Source organism: Thamnophis elegans, chromosome 13 (genome assembly GCF_009769535.1).
Source record: "Thamnophis elegans isolate rThaEle1 chromosome 13, rThaEle1.pri, whole genome shotgun sequence".
Taxonomy (NCBI): domain Eukaryota; kingdom Metazoa; phylum Chordata; class Lepidosauria; order Squamata; family Colubridae; genus Thamnophis; species Thamnophis elegans.
In genome coordinates, this window is record NC_045553.1 from 33,549,373 (window position 1) to 33,568,965 (window position 19,593).

A 19,593-nucleotide genomic window follows, 5' to 3' on the forward strand; every position below is an offset into this window, starting at 1 on the left:
TGGTAGAGAAATATATTGTTGGGACCTGAGTGAAAAGTCTTTTTCTATATATGTCTGTCTGTCTCTCTATCATCCAGCCAGAAATCCACTTAAATCAGTGGTCAGACCTGGACTTTCAAGAGTATGCAAATTCTTCAATAGGCATCAAGATTGTGAGGAGCAATAGAGAAATTAGAATATGCGACATTAATTGAAACATAAAATAGTAAATAGAGTACACATAAATACAAAATGACAGCTTTATCTGCCCACCCCACCATCCCTTGAGGCAGGAAAATCTGCCCCAAATAGGAATGCATTAAGATATCAAAAAAACAAAACACCATGCAAAATGATGCATTATGTTTCTTTGACTGTTTCTTGACTGTTATTCTTCCATTCCAATTCTCTCCATAGAAAACAGGCATTAATCTTTGTCAGTGGGCCCAATTAGGCAATGTCACAGCAATAGCTTGTGACAATGGATTCTGAAAATAATGCCACCTCAAGAAAAATGGAGAGTCCACAAACAGATTTATCTCGCCTTTTCATATCTTCAAATCAAACAGCAGAGAACACACATATGTACACACACACACACACACACACACAAAGAATGTTCAAAAGGATTTGGTTCATGTAAATAAATAGTGTAGAGTTGCTCATAGTTATGTATATAGTAGTATTACCACTGTTTTATGTGTCTTTTTCGGTAAGAAAATGAGATGTGACAATGCAGCAAAGGAGAATATGAAGTTAGTGAAATTTACATTTGCTCCATGATCTATCTAAGACAGTAATTTGCTTAGTGATATTTATCTACAAAACTTGGGGTTATTGATTACTTATTTTTGGTCAGTTCTGATAGCCAGGTCAAATCCCTGACTATCTGGAATTCAAATCAAGATCAAAAGAAGAATACCACTGGGGTTGAGGTGTGTGGGAGGTACAGAAATTCAAGACAGTAGTCATAATTAAAGCCCCACATGATTTTTACAGTGTATGCGTAATGTACATAATAAAGGGGTGAGGTTTAAGTCATGCAATCAAGGCTGACAATTTTTAAATGCCCTGAGACACTGCTGGATTTGAACATGTTTATCTGTGTTATCCCTCAATAATTAGCAACATTGAGCTATCTCCTATGCTAATTAGCTATGTTCACTGAGAATTTTTTTCCCCCATCTCAATTTACTATTTCCAAAGAAATCACTGGAGAACCCTAGATTCTACTTTGAAAATCAAAATGAACCCCACATGACATTTTGTAAAAACTCTTACATTACTACTAGTTTCATGTGCTCTAGAATCTGGTGGCACAGTGGTTAGAATGCAGTACTGCAGGCTACTTCTGCTGCCTGACAGCTACCTGCAGTTTTGAGTCTCACTGGCTGAAGTGATGACTCAGCCTTACATCCTTCCAAGGACAGTAAAATGATGAGCCAGATTGTTGGGGAAAATATGCTGACTCCACTTAGAGAGGGCTTTAAAACACTGTGAAGCGATATATAAGTGCTATTGCTCTAAACATCATATCCCAAAGATCCTTTGTTGCTACCATCATTTGACAGGAACATAGATAACTATGGAGATGTCTTCAATCCTCAGTATATCTAAATTAATGGTGGAATTCTTATGATTGCAGGTAATGACATTAAAACTGGGATTCTCTGCATCCAACGTAGATACTTTATCACTAGGAATCATCCTTTTTATATTTTTCCATTCATCCAACCCAGTGTTTCTCAACCTTGGCAATATGAAGATGTCTGGACTCCCAGAATTCCCATTTTGGGAATTGAATCCACACTTCTTCTAGTTGTCAAGGCTGAGGAACCCTAATCCAACTGGATAAGTTTTAGATTTGTATCCATAATTGATCCTTGTGGTTTATCCAATTCCAAAATAGTATTCTATGCATTTGCCCTTTAAATCACTTTTTTTTTTGCTTTTTACAACTCTGTGATCCCTTAATTCAGGGTAGAGTTCAGACTACTGAATGAAGCTGAACATTTACTGGCTGGATGCCCTTCCTGATACCAACATGGAGTTCACAGTCTGCCCTGAGAGAGAAACATTTGTTGCTACCTAGGATTGAACTCTCAACTTTCTGAGTGGGAGGTGACCATCTTCACCACTAGCCACCATGCCACTTGTCCTTTAAAGCAGAATAATAATAGCAATAGCAATAGCAGTTAGACTTATATACCGCTTCATAGGACTTTCAGCCCTCTCTAAGCGGTTTACAGAGTCAGCATATTGCCCCCAACAACAATCCGGGTCCTCATTTTACCCACCTCGGAAGGATGGAAGGCTGAGTCAACCCTGAGCCGGTGAGATTTGAACAGCCGAACTGCAGAACTGCAGTCAGCTGAAGAAGCCTGCAGTGCTGCATTTAACCACTGCACCACCTCGGCTCTGACTCCTGACTCCTGTTTCTAATTGCTTTGTCAAATTAGGCACAAAACAAAGTTCACCAGGTTGCCTCAGATTAAGAGAAGAGAGAAGACTGCATGAAGGGGAAAAGGAATGGATAAGCCCAAAGCTATCAACAATCATCAGATATTATGCCTGAACCCTGTCTGCATTTAATTGTGCTTCCTGACACCATTAAAGACATCTATCTGAAAACATTCTTTTATGGTAATGAAGTTTTTATTAAGCATAATTAAGTTTTATAAAAGTACCTGAAGATAAATTAAGAAGCACAGAAGCCCAAAATGAAACATTTGGGTTTAATGCATTAGGAAGCATAATTGATTAAATTATCTCATTTGTAATAAAGTTTCACGCAAGCTGTGCTGGGTTACATATCATCTCCAATTCATTGTTCATCCTCTCCCAGAGATGAACAATTACACCCGGTTCTTGCAATCTTTCTTTTTCCTCCTATTCCCTTCTGCAACTGGTAAACATGGAAATCTACCTCTCTGCTCAGTTTCTCTTGTCTCCCCCATGGAGAATGTCTGCCACGTGAGAAACAGAGTTCTAAGCCAGGGAGGATTATATATAAGTCTATTTACCACAACTGGTTTTTTCTCAATTATCTTAATGATTAACTTTGATTTTGCATCCATGATAATTCATATGGCTTTAAATTTAATGCCCACTCAGTTCAAAAGCAAGCATCAAGTTTTATTTATAAAACACACCGCTAATCTTCTGAATAAATAGTTTAATTCCCCCGGGAACTTAAAGGAACTAAAATCAACCACAGCAGTTTGGCTGACCCTCTTAAGGATCCAATCATGCTGTAGAGAGGAGGAGAGGATAAACAAAGAACTTGCAATCCGTTAGACAAACTGACAGGTGGCTGAGCTACCAAGTGAAGCTCCAAAAATAGCTGAGACATGAACAATATGTGCAAATTTCCCTCTGCTCCTGGAGAGACATTGCTGTTTTAATTGGGAAAGGTCATTCTACCATGACATGGCAATCTTAGTCTTGGATAACACAAGTTTGATGATTTGTTGCCTTCCCAAAAACTCCATCCCCTCATTTCAATCTTTTTTTATGTTATACTATCAACATAATGTTCTCCAACACTCTCAAAAGTGGTCCAAAGCTCTTAAAAATTGCTCATCCATGCATTGGGACTGGGTTACTTGAGGGGCAATGTTCAACCCCTGTTTTTTTACCTGATAGGATAGTCATGCTCTGGGTCTCATCAGCCAAGGAATACCAGCTGGTGGGAACTGGAGGCATGTCTTTTCTGTCATAGCTCCAGTGGTGGGATTCAAATAATTTAACAACCGGTTCTCTGTCCTAATGTCCAGATGGGTAGGCGGGGCTTAGTGGTCATGTGATCATGTGGGCATGGCCAACTCAACATCACTCAGGTCGATGGGCACTTTGCCTTAGCTGTTACAATGTAATAAGGGTTAACCGGAGAGGCAGTTTCTGTAAGCAGGGCAATAAAGATTAAGCTAGAAACAACACCAGAATGTTTCCTTCCTGCCTTCCTTACAGGATTAGCCTTGTAAAGCAGAAAAAAATCAAAAGAAGATTTCTTCCAGAACCGGTTCTCTGAACCTCTTAGAAAGTTAAGAAACGGTTTCCCGAATAGGTGCGAACTGGCTGAATCCCACCACTGCATAGCTCCTATCCTTTGGAACATTCTTTCTCCAAAGATTAGGATGACCATGATCCTGATGGCTTTTTGTAAAGACTTGAAGACCTGCTTATCTGGCTGGGCTTAGGGTCCCAAATATATGATGTGCCCTTTTCCAAGTTTTCCAACTATTGATTATAATTTTTCTCAGCTGCTGTACATATTTAATTTTCTTTTTGTATTATGATCATAATTTGGTTTTTCATTGATTTTATGACTTTTACCCAGACATCCTAGAATGTGAAGTCAAATGGGCCTTAGAAAATCTGAGCAACAACAAAGCTAGTGAAGGTGACAGTATTCCAGCTGAGCTATTCAAAATCTTAGAAGACGATGCAGTAAAAGTGCTACATTCAGTTTGCCAGCAAATTTGGAAAACTCATCAATGGCCACAGGATTGGAAAAGGTCAGTCTATATTCCAATTCCAAAGAAGGGCAATGCCAAAGAATGTTCAAACTATGGCACGATTGCACTCATTTCCCATGTTAATAAAGTTATGCTCAAAATCCTACAAGCTAGGCTCCAGCAGGATGTGGATCGAGAACTACCAGAAGTACAGGCAGGGTTTCGAAGAGGCAGAGAAACTAGAGATCAAATTGCCAACATACGCAGGATCATGGAGAATGCTAGGGAGTTCCAGAAAAACATCTACTTCTGCTTCATTGACTATGCTAAAGCCTTTGATTGTGTGGATCACAACAAATTATGCAAGTTCTTAAAGAGATGGGAGTACCAGGCTATCTTATTTGTCTTTTGAGAAATCTGTATGCGGGTCAAGAAGCAACAGTGAGAATGGTTCAAAATTGGGAAAGGAGTCCAGCAAAGCTGCATACTGTCACCCTGCCTATTTAACTTATATGCAGAGCACATCATGGGAAATCAAAAGTTGGAATTAAGATTGCCATGAGAAATATCAACAACCTCAGATATGCAGATGATACCACTCTAATGACAGAAAGTGAAGAGGAATGAAAGAGCCTCTTGAGGCGGGTGAAGGAGAGTACAAAAGTTGGCTTGAAACTCAACATTAAGAAAACTAAGATCATGGCATCTGACCCTCTCAAGAAGAGGGGAAGAAATGGAGGTAGTGATAGATTTTATTTTCCTGGGCTTCAAGATCACCGCAGATGGGGACTGCAGCCAAGAAATTAAAAGATGCTTGCTTCTGGGGATGAAAGCTATGGCAAATATAGACAGCATACTAAAAAGCAGAAACATCACCATGACAACAAAAGTGTGTATAGTCAAGGCTATGGTTTTCCCAGACTATGGCTGTGAAGGTTGGACCATAAGAAGGGCTGAGCGCCAAAGAATTGAGGCCTTTAAACTATGGTGTGGAGAAGACTCCTGCAACTCCCTTTTGATTGCAAAGCGATCAAATCGGTCAGTTCTAGAGGAGATCAACCCTGACTGCTCTTTAGAAGGCCAGATCCTTCAGATCCTGAAGAAAATTCAAATACTTTGGCCACCTAATGAGAAGAAAGGAGTCACTGGACAAGAGCCTAATACTGGGAAAGGTTGAGGGCAAAAGAAGAAGGGGATGACAGATGGCTTGATGGAGGTGTGAGCTTAAATGGATTCCAGAAGATGGTAGAGGACAGGAAGACCTGGAGGAACATTGTTCATGGGGTCGGGATGGGTCAGACATGACTTCACAACTAACAACAAAGCATGCCCTTTGTATTGTTCAAAATGGATGGCCAAATAAATTGAATCAATCAATGTGCTAATCAATCAATGAACAGAAAATGAACAATGCAAGAAGGCAACCAGTACAGTAATTTTCTTTCTATCTATTTCTTGTTTGGATCTCTGCAAATTTTAGAAGCTCGATGCTTCCCCCCCCTCAAACTGTGCAGAAACTGCACAAGGACCTACACAAAAAACATTTTTCAGAGTAACAATAAAACTGACTTTTTCTTGACCCCTCTCTTCTAATTTTCATTAACTAAAGCCAAATGCCTTAATAGGGTTGAAATGAAATGATGAGTTTGTTCAAAGCAGCTCTATTTAACTCATTTTCTCCTAAACAAAACAAAATTCTGAATCATCATTTAGTATTGATTTCATGGTTTGCAAAGCAAGGCTCCCCCACCACCACAACTATATTGTTAAAATATTGTATATTCTGGGAGTGACTTTCATTTCATTTGAAGAATTTGCACCATGTGTTACCACATTCAGCTGGATACTGTTATTTCTTCCTCTGGTGCAGCTATGGCAACAGAAACATCTTCAAGATGTTTTCTGATTAGGGACAGGAATTCAAAACATATGAAGAACAGTTGCAAGAACTGGAAATTTATAATCTAATGAAGAGAAGGGTTAGAGATGACATGATAGCAGTCTTCCAATATTTAAGGGACTATCACAAAGAAGAGGGAGTCAATCTATTCCCCAAAGCACCTGAAGACAAGATAAGAAGTAATGGATTGAAATTTATCAAGGAGAGATCCAACCTAGAAATAAGGAGAAATTTTCTGACAGTGAGAACAATTAATCAGTGGAATGGCTTGCATTCAGAAGTTGTGGAGGTTGGACAGCCATTTGTCTGGAATGGTATAGGGTCTCTTGTTGAGTAGGGACTACAAGACCTCCAATGTCCCTTCCAACTTGGTTAAGAAGGACTGATTGAACTAAAAGGCTTGCACAAGATAGATTGCTGAATTTCAGATTTTTCACCAACACTTTGCAGTTCATATCCCATGTTTGCTGAACAGGAGAAATGGGTGGCCAAGGAAGCCATAGATTGATAGACAAGTAATAATAATTTCAACCATTTTGCAACAAGAAACTATACCCACAGGCACCATCTACCACCATCTCGTGAAATAATTTGAAGTGAGAATGTCTCTTTGGTAGTGCAAAGCAGATTTGAAGAAGTTAAAAAACAAAATTCTGCATGCATTAGTTTTGTATCTTCTTTCAACTGAGTCATTTACAATTAGCCTGATGTTAACATTTTAATAAATATACAGTATATGTACTGTATATTTTTCAAAAATGCGGCATTAGAAAACACATATACAAGAGAGAAATTTACTTTGGGGTTTTATTTCATGAAGAGGTTTTCTGTTTAAAAAGAGAAAAGGGGAGAGAGGGGTAGTGGGTAGAGAGGGCAAAAGAGAAATATACACTTAATAAACAATCAAAGAATGCATTTATTTTCTAGATTAATTTCCACCTAGGTGTATACAGTAAGTGAAACATTTCCATTGACTGCTAACAAAACCTATTTTGGGGGAACCTTCCTGCTTCCATTTATATAAATATTCATTACTATCTTTTGGATTGAATGTATGTTAAGATTTCATTTTCATTTTGCTAGGGATAGGGGAGGGTTTTTATTATTTTAGAGAATTGTCATTTTAAACAAACAGATTGTGTGAAAGGCTATAGATTTGGGGCAGTAATGGTTTTCTCTTACCTTCGCTATCAGTTTGGAACTGGGACCATGCTCCCGCGTGGTGCTTCTGCACATACACAGAGCGTCCATTATAAAGTCTGGGCAGGTGGGGGGAGCCTCCCACAGCTGCCGCTACCAGTTCGTCTGAACCGGGGCAAACTGGGAGAATACCACCTCTGATTTGCGGGTTAAGTCAGGACTACTTATCTTGTGGTCAACCAGGTTTATATATGATAGTTTTCAACAGGAGGCAGCTTCTTTTTCTTAAGTAGTTTTTATTAAAGAAAGCCCAACAAGGAAAAAAAAACATACATAACAATATAAAGTAATTATACAGCCTTCTGTATCAGCTATTCATGTTTAGCCTTTTTAGTTCTCCATTCTGCCTTCCTATTGATTTTACCTTCTCCAATAATATAATAACAGTAGTACTAACACTTATCATAACATTAATTGTTCATATCACCATATATTTACATTCCCTATTTTCTGTTTTGGCATCTGTTTTCTAGCCACTTATAAATTCTATTCCATATTTTATAGAAATCCGATTCTTCTCTTTCTTTTAGTTCTATGGTCATTTTGTCTATCTGCACACTCAAGTACTTTTCTAATTATTGTTTCATCTGCGGGTGTATTGATTTTTTCCCCAGTTTTGTGCGATTCATGGTCCATCCCTTTTTCCTTTTTGCCTCTCCTTTCCATTTGATTGTTAATGGGTTATGGTCCGCCCACATGTTTGGTGTCATTTCTACTTCCTCTACACCCTTCTCCATTTCTGGGTCCATGTCAATCCTGGTGTGAAGTTTCCAAAAGATGCCCTACGTAAATTACGAGCCTCAAGACAAAGTTCAAAAGAAATCCAGTCATTTATTAGGAGCAATATTTTGGCATTTTCTTCTGCTGTGGAGCCAAATCTGATTTCCATTTAATGGCATCTGAACTTTAACCCAGTGTCTCCCCTAATCTGTATCATAGTCTGTATCATAAATCACAACAACCAATGAGGTACTTCAGCAGGCTATGAACTTTCACGTCTCACACCCCTGCTGTAGAAATATGAGATCCGATTCTGGCCAAAAGTATGCATGGAATTCTTCCTCCCTTCAATGCCAACTTGATAATAGTCATGGAAACACTTTACAAGTTGACACCTGGACCATGAATAATGGGAGGTTGAAAAGAGTGTGTATTGGCTCTTCTGTGGGTTGATTTCTCTCCAGACATCTTTTAGATTTAATTCTCAGACCATTTCAGAAAATGCATTTGGTAGTGTTCTCTTTTTGGGTTTATATATGATAGTTTTCAACAGGATGCAGCTTCAATATTTTCAAATATACAGGTTCCAACTGACAAACGAAACCAACTAACCAAACATTCAAGCAGGCACATTCGAGATGATCCAATCTGTTAATGCAAAACTTTATTGCATGCATCATTTAAACACTGATGAGGGCAAAAACAGATCTAGCTAATTCCTGCCAAACTGACATAATTAAAGTATAGGATTCTCCCTCCCCTATTAGTGCAGATCACGTTGTCCAATTGAGTCTCATTGTATTTTTATGAGAAAAAAATCTTTGGCTTTGGCAAACACCCACTGAAGTATTCTTGGCTCTCATGCTCATCTTCTTGATGTGTGAAGCCCTCCGCTCGGTTGGCAAGCTGAGACGTGACAATGGTTGCAACAGCAAAAGCACACTTTGAATATTGACAGGCAGACCCCCTCTTAAATGCCCGGGAAAAGTATGTTATTATGATTTATTCTGATAGTATTTATCCTTGGAGAGGCCCTGGCTTCTGAGGGTATTTTGCATGGAATCTGCCTATTAAACTGTCTGCCTTAATATTGGAGGCCTTGATCCACCTCGCTTCTGAAATTGGAGAGCCTCTGCATTGCACCAAGTATTGTAACTTTCTTTTAAAGAACCTAGTATCAAAGATTAACCACATTAGTGTCTTTCACTTCCCACTATAATCAGATCTGGGGCCTTAACTTAGAACCCTAGGCTAGTTTTAGCAAACTAAAAAGGAATGGATGAACCTTTCCCAATATTTTGAGCAATTTCAGTTCTACCATGACTGGGTTGATCACCTTTACTATGGGGAAGGGACCTATGTACTTGGGGGTCAGATTTCTGCAAGGCAGCTTCATCTTTAAATACTGAGTGGACAGGTACATTCTGTCTCCTATGTGGAACTTCCTTTGGTGATTCTGTCTCTTATCAGCTTGCTTTTTCTGACTGTCCATATCTTTCACTAGTGTCTTTTTTTACATTACATTTTTGGTGGGAATCTACTCACTCTGTTAAGATTACTGATGAGGGAGGGTATCTTGAGTACTCTGGCATGAGTACAAATTCCACACCTGTGGTTATTTTAAAAGGGATGAGTCCAGTACTACAATGCACCACATTGTTTTATGCAACTTCAACAAATGGCAGAAGTTCTGCCCTATTTGATTGTTGGGAGTTGACATAAAACAATGTAGGTACTATGCCACTATGGCATTGTCTCATTCAGAAGCTCCATTTGTGCTTAGATGGAACATAAATCTAAGTCTTTGAGAGGACCCTATTAGTTTTATGAATTCTTGTCAGTATATAAGAATTTATGAACTGGAATAGCCAGTTCTAGAATAGCAAGTCAATGGGAACTGTTTGGTGACTGAGGCACAGGATTTGTTGTGAGCCATGTCATACAACTCAGAGCCTGGGCATGGCTTAGCTTAACTGTTCTGTGTATATAAAAGTTCGTTTGTCTTTAGTCCTTGCTTCTACCTCTTGTACTTGTACTTGCTATTTCGTCTTCTCTCTACCACATTGCAAGAGCTGCATGGGTATTGTATACATGCATCATGTTTCATATTATTGTATGTAAAGAAGTTTCTTCTATAAATGAATCCTGCTGAATTATTTACTTGCTGGCTGAATAGCTACAGACTAACAATTCTCACAAGAATTTCACTACAAATTGGATTCCTCTGTCCAAGATGATGCATTTTGGCACTCCATGCTTTTCTGTCACTCAGTAATTGTTTCTCAAACATGTAAACTAGTCCAAGGAATCATACATAATGCATGGCAGATAATTAGCTGGCAGAATCTTCAGGGTAGAACTATACATTACAAGCAATTCTTGATGAAGATTTTCTTCTAGATAAATGTAGATTCAAGGGATGCTTTATCAGCAAAGCAAGTAATGGGTGTCTGGGTTTCTAAAAGTTATTTATTTAAAATATTAGTTTTTTTGTTAATTTAATTGAAATGAACTTCTAAATATAAGCATAGACTATTCATAGATATCACATATGTATTATGGAAGTGCATTGCTACAAATTTTAAAAACGAAACCATAGCAAACCATTTAAATAATCATGGCAAGTGAAATTATATATATATATATATATATATATATATATATATATATATATGTGTGTGTGTGTGTGTGTGTGTGTGTGTGTGTGTGTGTGTGTGTGTGTGTGTGTGTGTGCGCGCATACTCCAATTATCCAGATAGTTATATTCTTCCTTATTACCCGTAACTATTTATGAACTCTGCCATTGATTCTGAAATAGGTAGAACCACCAATATTCAGTATGTTATGCAATGAATTAATATATTTCTACTTGTTTCTCCTTTTGCCATTCACTTCACCTACTTCTTTCATTGTCATTGTCTGTTTGTTTTTTAAATGTAAACACATAACAGACAGGAATTTAGCAAACCTTTCTAGAGTAAGATGCAAAAGACCATTTTTATACAGAAAAAAGGCAACCCTTCTAATGACCAACAGTCTGGTTTCCTGCAGTAAGTGTTACAAGTGAACAGTGGTCTTGCAAATGGTCTTAATTTTTACATGAGATTCCAATGGATTAGCCCTTTCTAGAATATATAAGCACACGAGCAATAACTCCAAAGTCATGTATATTATGTTTGCACAATCTTTTCTGATAAATAACTTTGTAAAACCTACCTAGCTTAATCGGAGATTTGAGTTGTTCAAATCATGCTCTGGTAGAAGCTTTTCTATGGTATTGAGGTATACAAATTGTTAAGTATTTTTCAATATGAAATAAATTTTTGCAAATAGCCAGCCATAGCCAAGCACATTTGTGCAGTGTAATATTCTCTGGGGCAGCAACATCATCAATCCTTTGCTTGACAATTTTCTTAGCATCTGGGCCTGCTTGTGCTAGAAATCGCACTGAAATTCCACATTGTAAGGTGGTTTTGAAAAATCGGGAAGCCCAAGTACATGCAGATTTGTGACTGAACAGGTGCAAAGTTCCCAGATAGTTGATAAGGCACATTAGAGAAGAAGAACTAGCTATGATTTTTAATGAACATGATTTAAAAAGTGAAATCCAGGAACCTGATTCTGAAAAAACCCACATCTAAGTTAAAAAAAAAAATTTCATCTATTGGTTCTTCATCCAGGGCAGTGCAGTGGCTCAGTGGTTAAGATGCTGGGCAGCTCAGGTTTGAGACCCCAGCACCATGCAATGGTGTAAGCTCCTATTACTTGCCCCAGCTCCTGCCAACCTAGCAGTTTGGAAGCATCTAAATGCGAATAGATGAATACGTACCACAATAGACCAACACGGGCGGGACCTCGCCCAGATCTTCATCTTGATGGGAAGCTGCTACTGGAAAATAGGCAAGCCACACACAGCGCTGCAGCATCTGAAGCAGGCCCTGGAGGTGGACTGCACCTTCCTGCCAGCCTTGTACCAAGCAGCTCTCTTGTACCACCAACTGGGACTCACCGAGGCCAAACTGGAGGTTCTGCTGCTGCTTTGTCAGGCTCTGGATAGTCCTTCACAGGTAGCCCTGGAGTCCCACGACCTCCATTTCCTCATCTGAACAGAGCTGCTCATCAGCGGATGCCATCCGGCTGCTTTTCTTACCCCAAGCTGCCCATCAGGAGTGAAATACATGCTGGCCAAGAGGTGTTTGCAGGTGGAGAGGGCAACAGAGGCTGCAGAGCATTACCTGGACTTTCTGGTGCTCTTTCCACTTTGGTGGAAAGTTAACAGTGCTCCTTAATGTCATGCTGGCCACATGACTGTGGAAATGTTTTCAGACAGCACTGGCTCAATGGCCTTGAAACGGAGATGAGCCATAACAAACTATTTAAATAATTATGGCAAGTGAATTTACAAATACAGTAGTCTTAATACAGGGCAAGGGAGAAATGTCACAACAGTAGTCTGAATAAGATTGCCTATAAACATAGTTGAATGTGAGGAGCACTCTACAGATGCTTTAATAAACATGTGAAAGTAAAGACAGAACTTATTAGAATCATTCTTTAATCAAGGCCTGGAAAACAATTCCTAATGCTTTTCCTATCTTTTAACGAAACACTATGAGTTTCTTACGGTCAGATCTGACATCAAACTACATGAATATTACCAACTTCAACTTTCTCATTCTGGCCATCAAAATTGCACCTAAAAGGACTCCACAGAGAAACAAAAGCCATTTCCCCCCAAAATGTGAACATCCAAAGATTCACAATTTTTTTTTAAAAAAAAATCAGAACAAAATGAAACCACATTTCATTAGCAAAAAAGATAGCAATCTATATGATTGCCAAGCCACTCGCACTCAATCACATGGCTGGCAAGCCACTCCTACCCAGTCACATGGCTGGCAAGCCACTCCCACTAAGCAGACCACACCTACAGAAGAGGTTCTAAAAAATTTTGAAACCCACCACTGATACATACATACATACATACATACATACATACATACATACATACATACATACATACATACATACATAATTATTGTATCTTTTCTTCTGACTCCTTTTTTGCACTTTTAATTTTATTGTTCGAGTAGTTTTTCCCAGGGCTTCTCCTAGTCTCTTCCCACTAATCCCCTCTTTGCCATTTGATTGATTCTTTTTGGGGTACATTCCCCCCTGCCTATCCTTTTTGTGCCACTGTAAATCCCAGTGAAATCAACTAACTATTTTTTTTACTTTCAGGTCCTTTTTCTTCAATATTATTTTCTTGTTCTTCATTTATACTCCTTTTAGTTCCCTTCTCCTCTGTTTCCTGATCTGTGTTCTCTAGCTGAATTTCTGACTTTTTACTGCCTTTTAAAGTACATCCAAGGCTCCATATTGCCAATTTAACAAATTTAACCATTTTTAAGACTTTTAAATTATACCACATTTAATTGGAACTTAAAGTCCATACAGTCCTTTTTTATTTTCAGATTCTAATGTCCAATTTTAATATTAGTCCAATCCAATCCAAGTCAAAAAATTATTATCTTCCATGGCCATAGAAAATTGAAACCAAGCAATGTAGAAAAACAAACAGTCCTTAGAAGTTCTCACAGTTCCAAATTATCTTTTCTGGTAGTCAAGGTCAAGTTTCACAGCTGCACTTTCTCTTCTATCTTTCACAAAGTATTGTAGTACTCTCTTCCCACCAGCATATGACTCTCTCAAACTGCCATACACTCAAAGCAGCTGATTGTCTAAACTGTCAAAAACATTTTCAATCCACATTAAAAAAATTTCCGGGGGTTCTTTCCTTTTTATTATTTGTAGTTTCTCCAGATCCAATTATATAAACAAGAATATTCTTGGGTTTTAGTATTTTAGCGTCTGCTTTATCCTTCTTCCTCCATGGAATTTCCCAAATGCTAATTAGCCACTAATTTCAGCTCTGAGACCCTTTTAAAGACCAAATTCAAAGTTTTCTTTTACCTTTGAGTTGGCCAATCACTCACCCAGTCCCAACACTCCATTCCAACATTGCTCCTGCTCAAAAACTTAGTCCGTTGCCACAGATTCAGAACGGTCATCAGTCTGAAGAGCTTTCTCTCACTATCGAGGAACTTTCCAGTTCCTCTTGGTCTTCTGAGTTGCCTTTCCTTCTTTCCTATCCCTACAGGATGGTTCCGGTCTGAAGACCCCCCCCTCCCCGGACAGCAGTTTGTCCGGCTGGATTTTCGTAGAGCTCATCGGAGCCCACTATATTTCCAACTGGTCTCGTGACACTTCCGGTTTCCCTGAAGATAGGAGAGATTTCTGTGGGGCAAGGCTGAGGGAGAGAAGGGGATAGGATAGGGGATGATTCTGTGGGGCAAGGCTGAGGGAGAGAGTGGAGAGGAGAGGCTGATTATAACTACTCATTAATTTTCAAGCTGTAGTGGTAAATATCAGAGAAGCAAGGGATGAGGGTAAAATGCATGCAGAATGATTTACGTATATTGGTGGGGTGATATTGAATGTATATATGTAAAAGGATGCAAAATGATTTATGTTGTTTAAATTCTGTTAGAAGGGAAAGCTGGACGAGATTATTTTTTAAAACAGAAGGTTAACTGATTCTTGTTGAAAGTATTATTTGAATATGTGGAATGATCCATGCTATTTAATTCTTATTAGAAGGGAAAGTTTGGTGAAATTATTTTGAGCTAGATCTTAAACTAATGTCTGCATAAATTTGATAGTGGTAAATATCAGACAAGCAAGGGATGAGGGTAAAATGCATGCGGAATGATTTACGTTGTTTAAATCCTATTAGAAGGGAAAGCCGGTCGGGATCATCTTAAGATAGAATGTAAACTGATTTTTGTGTAAAGTAATACTTGATTCACACTGCTTAAATTTTACTAAGAAGGGAAAGTTTGGTTAAATTATTTTGAATTACTGTTTGAAAATAAGGTTAAGAAAGATTATTTACGCTGTTTAAATCCTATTAGAAGGGAAAGTTTGATTATTCTTCTGTAAAGTAATATTTGAATATGTGGAATGATTCACGCTGCTTAAATTTTACTAGAAGGGATTATTTTTGAGCTAGATTGTATATTGATGTCTATACAAATTTATACAAATGTTTATCTGAATACAAGGTTAAGGAAGAGGAATGGGAGAGTCTACAGGAGGTTGGGGTAAATAACAAAGAAGTAAGAGACGAGAATAAAATATAGATAGAATGACTTACACTATTTAAGCATAGATAAAGATGGGGGGCTGAGCTTAACACAAAGAGTTCTTTTTCTTTTTCTTTTTTTTCTTTTTTCTTTTTTCTTTTTTCTTTTCTTTCTTTTTTCTTGTTTTTCTTTCCTTTAATATATTACTTTTATTTTTAATCCATACGAACACAAGATACTTTAGATAGAAGGCAGTGCCAGGTGTGGGCCCCGGGAAGTCGGGAGGATTAGGGATGGGGATTTATGGGGGGTGGGTGGGTGGGTGTTAACATAGTCTCAATAAGAACAAGAATGCACTTATATACGGTTGTTTTTTTTTCCTTTTTTTTTCTCTTTTCTTTCTTTATATTTTTTTTTCCTTGGTTTATTTTATTTTTCATCAGATTAAACAACACTTGAATAAAGGCATACACCAAGGAGGGAGGTAGAGGGAAAGAAGAGGGAGGAGTAAGGAAGGAGTAAGGGGAATGTAAGGAGGGCGTGTTGGGAGTAAGGGGAGAAGGAAGGTTTGAGGGGAAAGGGAAGTAGGAGGGGAGTGTTAGAGGGAGGAAAGGAAAGTTGGAGGGGGTAGATGGGGTGTATGGAGGATGGAAGTGTCAGGTGGGGTTGTGAATGATGAGTTGTGTTTTCTTTTTTATTTTGTTTTATTTTTTTATTATTTTTTTTTCTTATAGCAAATACCCTGTATATAAGTGATTGTAAAATGGAATGTGAAAATGAATAAAATATATTTAAAAAAAAAAAATTCAAGCTGTAAGTATTGATTTATCAAGCCCAATCACATCGTTTTGTAGTGGAGCATGGGTATTCAGCTAGTAAAGAATAAGATACAGATTGCCACAAGATAACAGGAATAGGAAAAAAAGATTCATGTTAGGATGTGATGGAAATATGATGAATATTCTGAAGTGAAAGTTTCTTGTCTACTTTTACAACATAGGAATGACTATGCAGTCCCATACTTCTGCCCTTTTTTAATTTGTGGGTTACAGCACATTTACTAGGGAGCAGTGGAATTCAGGTTTATTTTAGGATATTAATTCCCCCTTTCCCTCCCATTCTCATTACAAGCATCTTGTTTGATAAATTGGCCAGGGTTCCTTTCTTACCAATGCATATTTTATAAATAAAATAAATATACAAATGCCTAACCTATGATCACATACCTATAAAATATGTGTGCATCTCCATATCATAAAGAAATATGAAAAGACCTCCAAATAAATATATCCAAATCTGACATAGACTGGAAATTGTTTGATCCAACCATGCTTAATCAGATCATCTTATTCAATGCCAACTAAGAAATACTTAGATAAAAATATGATTATAATGTTTCTAGAACTGGGAAAAGGACATCTCATGGGTCATTCATAGTTCCCTGTCTTTCAGAATCTCCTCCCAGGTAGCAAAATAATGGAGACAGAGTGTGAATTTCAAACATGGAAGTGTTAGTAGAGCTTTCACATAAGCTGCCGTTGCAAAATCCACTCTCTGGAGATGCAAGAAACACATGTTGCAGCCGCCAGAATTTTTCATTGATTAGTTACTTCACATTAAATTTAATAAGTGAGAAAAGTTCAAGAGAGCATAAAACTGGTTGCAAGACAGTACTCCTATGTGCTGCCCCCTCTCTCCCTCCCCCTTGCTCCCTTTCTCACTTTCTTTTCTGTTTGAGCAGAGAATATATATGTGTGAGTGTGTCTATCTGTATGTGTCTGCATGTGTATTAATATATGTGCGTGTATGGATGTGTGTTTGTGTATTTGTGCATATATCCAGGTTTTTACAGGATGGCAAACTAGAAATGGAATCTCAAAAGCCCCAAGTTATCATAATGGTTTTCTTTTGAAACAGTTTATCTTTAGCTGGGATTGTGGTCCATAAAGATGACCCTAATCCTTTAAAAAGAAAAAGATTGTGTCTAAGCATCACAGCTAGACAAAAGTCAAGCTTTGCTTTCTATGGGCTTAAGTAAGAGACAGTATTTGAATCTGCCCATGTCTCAAGCATCTTTTGGTCTGTCTGATAGGATTTAACTACAAGCTTTTTGCTAAGTCTGTTGGATACATCAGGAGAAGCTGTTTGGATCCAAGGAAAATGAAGGTCGCCCCGTACAATGCAACTTCAGTCAGAAAAAGAATAGAATTAAATTTGGTGAAAAAAAGATTTTATTTTATTGGAATAGTCCAGTGGTGGGTTTCAAAAATTGTTCAAACCTACTCTGTGGGTGTGGCCTCCTTTGTGGGAGTGGCTTGCCACCCATGTGACCGGATGGGAGTGGCTTGCCGCCCATTTGACCGGATATGAAGATGCCGAGGACACTTGTCAGAACCACCTTAAATTACCTCACACACAGCACTGTCATGCATAAGAATATGATGTAAACTTGTTTTTAAAAAGGCATCTTTTGTTTGCGTTAAAACAACTTCAACACACGCAATGTTCTGATTGCACCACAAATGCAGTAGTCATCCTTACCTTTCACAGAGGCACTGAGTTTTATAAATATGAGCATGATAGTGTAGAATAATCATATCCAAGGACCAGTGGTGGGTTTCAAAAAATTTTGGAACCTCTTCTGTAGGTGTGGCCTGCTTTCTGGGTCCACTGGTGGAACCTCTTCTAACCAGTTCGGTAGATTTGATGAACCGGTTCTACCGAATAGGTGCGAACTGGTCTGAACCCACCTCTGGAATAGTCCCAATAGCCAATGAAAACATTGATTATCCCTGTGGCGAACTGAGATGCCATAAACACAAGAGGCAGAATCAGACAATCCTTTGTCAATAAATAGATCTAAACACTTCTGGACAACTGTAAGCCAAAATATGGTTGAGGTCCAACCGAGGTTTCAAGACAATGTTCTCAGTACATTTAAGCAATTTTCAAAGTTAATTGGCAAGTATTGCTAATTTTTACCACAAGTCAAATTCTCTGGATAACCACAGGTAGGCTGAATCAGACTGTGTTCCAATACTTGAATGAGAATGGGGAAAAAAAGTCCTGGTGTTGGTTTGTTTTTTTTTGAAGTAGGGTTGGGTTTAGTAACTGAATACAAAATAAAAATGAAACAAACGAACAAGACAGTAAATTTAAAAGAAAAAAATAAAACTAAAAAACTCAAGAGGAAAAAAACACACCCATGTGATTGGATACAGGAACATATTTAAAAAGATCTACTTATGCATTTAAACGAGTAGTACCCATAGTTTCATTGTAATCAACCATAGGTCTTTCATTTTGATAAGTAATTTGTTCATAAATGTCTAAGAACAACCACCTTTTAGATCACTGAGTAAGTTAGGAACATATATTTCTATTTCCAAAGCTGAAGAATAAATCATTTAGCTATAAGTAGGGCACAGAAAATTCATGGCATTTTTTGAAATGTCAAATTTTTATGAAATAGAAATATAGTTCTAAAGGAGATAATGACTGAAAATATTAAATATATGCAATAGTTTATTCCCCAAACACAGTGCGGTAGAACAGTCATGCAACGCTTCACAAACAAATGTTTTATTGAAACAGCAACATTATTTATTCAAGACTTTTCTTTCAAATGCAAGAGAATCTATTAAGTACAAAATAACAGAATAAGAGAGATGTAAGAGAGGTCTTCTAGTGTAACCTGCTGCTTAAGCAGGAGATCCTATACTGCCCAGTCTCTTCTTAAAAGCATTCTAGGTTGCTTCTCTCCTTGATTAGTTTGTATCCATTTTTTTTCGTCTTGCTTCTGATGCTTTGAAGAATAGATTGACCTCTTATGTTATTCTCTTGTTCTGAGTATCAGGTAGAAACAGCCCAATTAACAATCTGGATCAGTGGATTTTGACAGGGAAGATTTTAAAGCAAAATCTTATTCGGTTATTACTAAAAAGCTGAAACTAGTGTATCAAATCTGCTGGTTTATATACTACAGTTTATATCTATAGATACTAGAGCCGAGGTGGCGCAGTGGGTAGAGTGCAGTACTGCAGGCCACTTCAGCTGACTGCTATCAGCAGTTCAGCGGTTCAAATCTCACCGGCTCAGGGTTGACTCAGCCTTCCATCCTTCCGCGGTGGGTAAAATGAGGACCCAGATTGTGGGGGCGATATGCTGACTCTGTAAACCACTTAGAGAGGGC

At 38.0% G+C, this 19,593-nt stretch overlaps 1 protein-coding gene across 1 annotated transcript in view; it reads right to left on the reverse strand.

The window, feature by feature from the left end:
• The window catches only part of UNC5D (unc-5 netrin receptor D), a 189,685-nt gene that overhangs the window by 67,448 nt on the left and 102,644 nt on the right, over positions 1-19,593 (reverse strand). Inside the window, 1 exon segment of the mRNA XM_032229779.1 lies at positions 7,135-7,163. Within this exon segment, the coding sequence (XP_032085670.1) occupies positions 7,135-7,163 (29 nt within the window).